At 43.9% G+C, this 6579-nt stretch overlaps 1 protein-coding gene across 1 annotated transcript in view; it reads right to left on the bottom strand.

The window, feature by feature from the left end:
* Window positions 1–3539: 3539 nt before the first annotated feature.
* The window catches only part of igf2bp2a (insulin-like growth factor 2 mRNA binding protein 2a), a 146624-nt gene continuing 143584 nt past the window's right edge, over window positions 3540–6579 (bottom strand). Inside the window, exon 16 of the mRNA XM_048599299.1 lies at window positions 3540–3706. Coding sequence (XP_048455256.1) covers window positions 3614–3706 — 93 coding nt within the window. The 3' untranslated portion in view covers window positions 3540–3613. The remainder of the gene's footprint in view (window positions 3707–6579) is intronic.

The following is a 6579-nucleotide window of genomic DNA, read 5'->3' as shown; positions in this document are numbered from 1 at the left end:
ACCCAGAGGGTTGTTAATCTATGGAATTCCTTGCCCAGTGAAGTAGTTGACGCTACTTCAATAAACGTTTTTAAAGAAAAGGTAGATACTTTTTTGAACAATAAAGGAATTAAGGGTTATGGTGAGAACGCGGATAAGTGGATCTGAGTCCACGAAAAGATCAGCCACGATCTTATTGAATAGCGGAGCAGGCTCGAAGGGCCACACGGCCTACTCCTGCTCCTAGTTCTTATGTTCTTGATGAAGTCCACCTTCTGGAAGCAGTGAATGCAATGATGCACATCTTCCCCATGTCAGCCGCAGTTTTATATGGCCAGTCAAGGTGAGTTTCTGGTCAATGGTAATTTCCAGCATGTTAATAATGGGGGATTTAGTGATGGTAACACCATTGAATGTCAAGCAGCAGTTGTTAGATTGTCTCTTATGTGGAAGTGGTCATTGCTGGGCATTTGTGTGGTGCAAATGCTCCTTGCCACTTATCAGCCCAAGTCTGGATATTGTCCATATCTTATTGCATTTGAACATGGACTGCTTCAGTTTCTGAGGTGTCATGCATGGTGCTGAACATTGTGCAATCATCAGCAAACACCCCCGTTTCTGACCTTATGATGGAGAGAAGGTCATTGATGAAGCAGCTGAAAATGGTGGAGCCTAGGACACTACCCTGAGGAACTGCTGCAGAGATGTCCTTGAACTGAAATGACTGATCTCCAACAACTACAGCCATCTGAGCCACAACATGTTCAAATGGAACGTGGTTCATTTGTGGAATGAACTACCAGAGGAAGTGGTAGATGGAGGTACAGTTACAGCATTTAAAAGACATTTGGACAGGTACATGAATAGGAAAGATTGAGAGGGATATGGGCCAAATGGCAAATTGGACTAGTTTAAAGAACAAAAGAGAAGTACAGCATAGGAATAGGCCCTTCGGCCCTCCAAGCCTGTGCCGATCATCATGCACTAACTAATCTAAAAAACAAACCTCTGCCCTTATTTGGTCCATATTCCTCTATTCCTTCCCCTATTCATGTAACCATCCAGGTGGCTCTTAAATGTCGCCAATGTGCCTGCTTCCACCACCTCTTCTGGCAGTGCGTTCCAGGCTCCTACCACTTTCTGTGTGAAAACCTTCTCTCGCACATCTCCCTTAAACAGTCCCCTTCTCACCTTGAACCTGTGCCCCCCTTGTAATTGAAACTTCAACCCTGGGGAAAAAGCCTCTGACTATCCATCCTATCTATGCCTCTCATAATTTTGTAGACCTCTATCAGGTCTCCTCTCAGCCGCCGTCTTGCCAGTGAAAACAATCCTAGTCTTTTTTAACCTTTCCTCATAGCCAATGCCCTTGTGACTGAGCGACATCCTGGTGAACCTTCTCTCCAAAGCTTCCAGGTCCTTCTGATAATGTGGCGACCAAAACTGCACACATTACTCCAAATGCAGCCTAACAAGGGTTTTATATAGCTGCAACATGGTTTGCCAACTCTTGTACTCAATGCCCCAGCCGATGAAGGCAAACATGCCATATGCCTTCTTAGCTAACAAGGTGTGGAGCTGGAGGAACACAGCAGGCCAGGCAGCATCAGAGGAGCAGGAAAGCTGACTTTTCGAGTCTGGACCCTTCTTCAGGAATGGGGGAGGCGAAGGGGGCTCTGAAATAAATAGAGAGGCGGGGTCGGTGATAGCAGGTGGATAGTGGAGCGGATAGGTGGGAGGGAAGACGGACAGGTCATGGAGGCGGGGATGAAGCTAGTAAAGATGAGTGCCGGTAAGAAGTGGGGGTTGGTCAGTGAGGTGGGAGGAGCTGATAGGTGGGAGAGAAGACGGATAGGTCAAGGAGGTGGGGATGAGATGCTGGTCTTGGGATGAGGTCAGGGGTGGGGAGTTTTTGAAGCTAGTAAAGTCCACATTGAGGCCATTGGGTTGTAGAGTTCCAAGGTGGAATATGAGGTGCTGTTCCTCCAGTTTCCGGATGGCATTGTTGTGACACTGGAGGATCTCCATATGCCTTCTTAATCACCTTGGTCACTTGTGTTGTCACTTTTAGGGAACTGTGGACCTACACACCCACATCTGTCTGAATGTTAATGTTCCTAAGGGTTCTGCCATTTACAATATAATTCACACCTAAATTTAATCCTCCAAAATGCATCACCTCGCATTTGTCTGGATTAAACGCCATCTGCCATTTCTGTGCCCAAGTCACCAATTTATCTATATCCTGTTGTATCCTTTCGCTATCGTCGGCACTGTCAACAACTCCACCAATCCTGGTATCATCTGCAAACTTACTCATTAGACCACCCACGTTTTCCTCCAGATCATTTATATATACTGCAAACAACAGAGGACCTAAGACTGATTCCTGTGGAATACCACTAGTTAATGGTCTCCATTCTTAAAAACACCCTTCCACCACTACCCTCTGTCTTCTATAACCAAGCCAGTTTTGTATCCATCTCGCCATTTAGATTCGGAAACTTGGTTGTCTTGAATGAGTTGGATCAAAGGGTCTGTTTCCATGCTGAATGACTCAATGACTCTAAATTCCAAAACCAAAGAACTGCAGATGCTGGAAATTTGAAACATAAACTGAAATTGCTGGAGAAATGCAGCAGGTCTGGCCACATTGGTGGCGAGAAAGCAGAGTTAATGCTTAGAGTCCAGTAACCCTTCTTCTGAGCCATCTTTCTATGTGTTGAGTATGAGTCCAGTTGTGGAGAGTTTGCCCCTGATTCCCATTGATTCCAATTTTGCTCAGACTCCTCGATGCCACACTCAGTCAAATGCAGGCTTGATGTTAAGGGCTGTCACTCTCACCTCACCTTTAGAATTCAGCTTTTTTGTCCAGGTTTGAACGAAGGCTGTAATGGGGTCAAAAGCTGAGTGGCCTGGCTGAACCCAAACTGGGCATCACTGAGCAGGTGCTGCTTGATAGCACTGTTGATGACACCTATCACTTTACTGATGATCGAGAGTAGACTGATGGGGCAGTAATTCACCAGGTTGGATATGTCCTGCTTTTTATGTACAGGTCATACCTGGGCAATTTCCCACATTATTGGGTAATGTCAGTGTTATAACTGTACTTGAACAGCTTGGCTAGGGAAGCGGCAAATTCTGGACCACAAATCTTCAGTACTATGCCGGAATGTTGTCAGGGGCCACACCCATTGCTGTATCCAGTGCCTCCAACTGTTTCTTTATATCACATGGAGTGAGTCAAATTGGCTGAAAACTGGGATTTATGATGCTGGGGACCAATGGAGGAGGCTGAGATAGATCATCTACTTGACACTTCTGGCTGAAGATTGCTGCGAATACTTCAGCCTTTTTCACTGATGTGCTAGTCTCTTCTATTTGTAATTAACTAGAATTACTATTTATTTGCAGGTAGTTAGACACTAGCTACAGGTAGACAGGTATAAACAGATGGCAAATTATTCTACAAAATAAAATTCTAAATACCTTGTAAATTCACCCTTACAAACATAAACAGGAAAAACCATACACATGCAGAGGGAAAACTTGAAAAATATTTGTAAAAATAGTCTTTATTTCAAAAATTCTTGCTGATCCAAAGGTTTCTCCTCGAGTTTCCTTTTTCAAATTACTTCCTTGGGTTTGCAAAAGGCACAGGGTAGCTGGTTCGCTTATGAAAGGTCTCTGACTTAATCCAATTCAAACTCACAACTTTCAGCATCTGCCGAAGGAAAGATAAGTCAGTTTTATCAGGATTAAAGTGCTTACTGTAGAGAACAGAGACAGAATGAGTTCTTGGCTGCTGCAGACTTGCTGGTTTTTCTCAAGGTCTGACTAGCATCTTTCTCTTTTATTCACAGCCCAAGATGTTCAGCTGTCTGACTGTCACATGGTTGATGGTGGGCAGAGGACCATTGTCATTGATAATTGGTCCCCAGTCCATAAAGCAATCAGCTTAATATCTAAACAACCCCTCAGCTCTCACTCTCCCGCTCTTCTCCCCCTCTCTTGCGTTGACCCCTTACTCCTCTCTCTTTCCATCCCATTCTCTCTTGCCACTCTTTCATTCAAGCCTCTCTCTCTCTCTGCCTCCCACACTCTTTCTGCTTTTCTTTCTCCCTCCCTCTTTTCACCCTCTCTCTCATCTCCCTATCTCTCTTCATCCCTCTATCTCTTTGGCGCCCTCTCTCAATACCCCTTTTGTCTTTCTCCCTCTCACTCTCTCATAGAAACATAGAAAATAGGAGTAGGCCATTCAGCCTTTCAAGCCTGTTCTGCCATTCAATATGATCATAGCTGATCATCTAACTCAGTGCCTTGTTCCTGCTTTTCCCTTTGATCCTGCTTTGATCCTTTTAGCCATAAGAACCCTATCTAACTCCTTCACAAAAACATTCAATGTTTTGGCCTCAACTGCTTTCAGAGAATTCCACAGGCTCACTATTCTCTGGATGAAGGAATTTCTCCTTATCGTAGTCCTAAATTGCCTACCCCATATCCTTAGACTGTGACTCCTGGTTCTGGATTTCCTAGTCATCAGGAATATCCTTCCTGTTTTTACCCTGTCTAGTCCCATTAGAATTTTATAAGTGTCTATGAGATCCCCCCTACTCTTCTAAATTCCAGTGAATGTAGTCCTAACCAATCCAATATCTCTTCGTATGTCAGTCCTGCCATCCCATGAATCAGTCTGGTAAACCTTTTTTGCACTTCCTCCATAGCCAGCACATTTTTCCTCAGATAAGGAGACCAGAACTGCACACAATACTCTACCTGTGATCTCAACAAGGCCCTGTACAGTTGCAGCAAGATATTCCTACTCCTGTAGTAGAATCCTCTCACTATGAAGGCCAACATATACCATTTGCCTCCTTCTCTGCCTGCTGCACTTTCAGCGACTGGTAGACAGGACACCCAGGTCTCATGTAGAGTCTTAATATATTGTGTATATTTCTGACCAATGTATCAAATTTCCGGGGGAAAATGAACCAAAGCATGTATGCTGGCCAAAAAGCACTTGAAACTCAATCAGTAAACAATGAAAACTAGAGTATATAAAAATGCCAAAGCTTAGAATTTTGTTGCTGGACCAAGGTGTTTGTATTGTTAACTGTCTTTGGTTAATGATTGAAAGTGAGCTTCACTGGACCTTATCAAATCAAAAACAAAGTCAATATGTTAATTATGTAGTGAGTACTTCAGTCAGGAATAAAACTGTGTGTGAAGGGGCAGGGGGGCAACAAGACTGAATGTCTGGGAAGGAGGAAGGGAAAGGGGAAAAGCAAAGTGGAAAAAGAGAGGAAGTGGGGACAGATGATGAACAGAAGAGGAAGAGAGAGAAAGTGGTGGAAGAAAATGAGTAGAGGAATGGGCTTGTGATTGAGAGAGAGGTGGGAAGTAAGAGAATGAGAGGGGGGAAAGGGGAGGGGGGAAAGAGAACAGGGCCAGAGAAGAGCGAGGCAGAGAGTGAAGGCAAGTAAGGCTGGAAAGAGACAGATTGAAGGAATAGTGGGACAACAAAGCCAGTGAGGCAGAAAGACAGAATGACAGAATTATTACAGAACAGAAGGAGGCCATTCATCCCATTGTGCCTGCACCAATTCTATTACCCCTTTCGCGCTATTTCTACCCAAATAACCACCCTATGCCTATCTTCAATGCCTCAATGGAACCTGCCTCCACCACATTTCCAGGAGTTGTATTTCAGTGTGAAAAGGTTTTCTTCTCCCATCACCCTTGCTTCGTTTGCACATCATTTTAAACGTCTGCCCTCTCGTTCTTTTTTCTTTTATGAGTGGGAACAGCTTCTCCCTATCTGCTTTCAGTGGCTGGTGTACAAGGACACCCAGGTCTCTTTGCACATCCCTCTTTCCCAATTTATCGCCATTCAGATAATGACCTACCTCCTGTTTTTGCTACTAACATTTATCCACATTGTACTGCTTCTGCCATCCAATTGTCCACTCACTCAGTTTGCCCAAATCGCACTGAAGCATCTCTGCATCCTTCTCGTAGTTCACCCTTTCATCCAGCTTTGGCTGCTGCAAATTTGGAGATATTACATTTAGTTCCCTGATCTAAATCATTCTTATATATATTGAATAGCTGTGGTCTAAGCACTAATCCCTGTAGTGCTCCACCAGTCACTACCTGACGCTAGGTAAAAGACCTATTTATTCTTACTCTTTATTTCCTGTTTGCCAATCACTTCTCTATTCATGTCAATACACTATCCACAACCCCATGCACTTTAATTTTACACATAATCTTGTATATGAGACCTTATTGAAAGCGTTCTTAAAGTCCAAACAAACCATGTCCAATGGCTTTCCCTCATCAACTTGACTGGTTACACCCTCGAAGAATTCCAGTAGAATTGTTAAGCATGATTTCCCTTTTGTAAATCCATGCTGTGTCCAATCCTGCTACTGTTTTCCAAGTGCTCTGCCATTAAATCTTTTATAACGGACACCAGCACTTTCCCACTACTGAGGTCAGGCTGACTGGTTTATAATTTGTGGCTTTCTCTCAGATTGACATCTTCAGAAACATGAAACAAGAAACCCTCATCTGTGCCTGTGGAGCAATGCATTG

Source organism: Rhincodon typus, chromosome 7, assembly GCF_021869965.1.
Source record: "Rhincodon typus isolate 14 chromosome 7, sRhiTyp1.1, whole genome shotgun sequence".
Classification (NCBI taxonomy): Eukaryota; Metazoa; Chordata; class Chondrichthyes; order Orectolobiformes; family Rhincodontidae; genus Rhincodon; species Rhincodon typus.
Note: the sequence above shows the minus strand (reverse complement) of the source record. Positions and strands in the feature narration are given on the sequence as shown.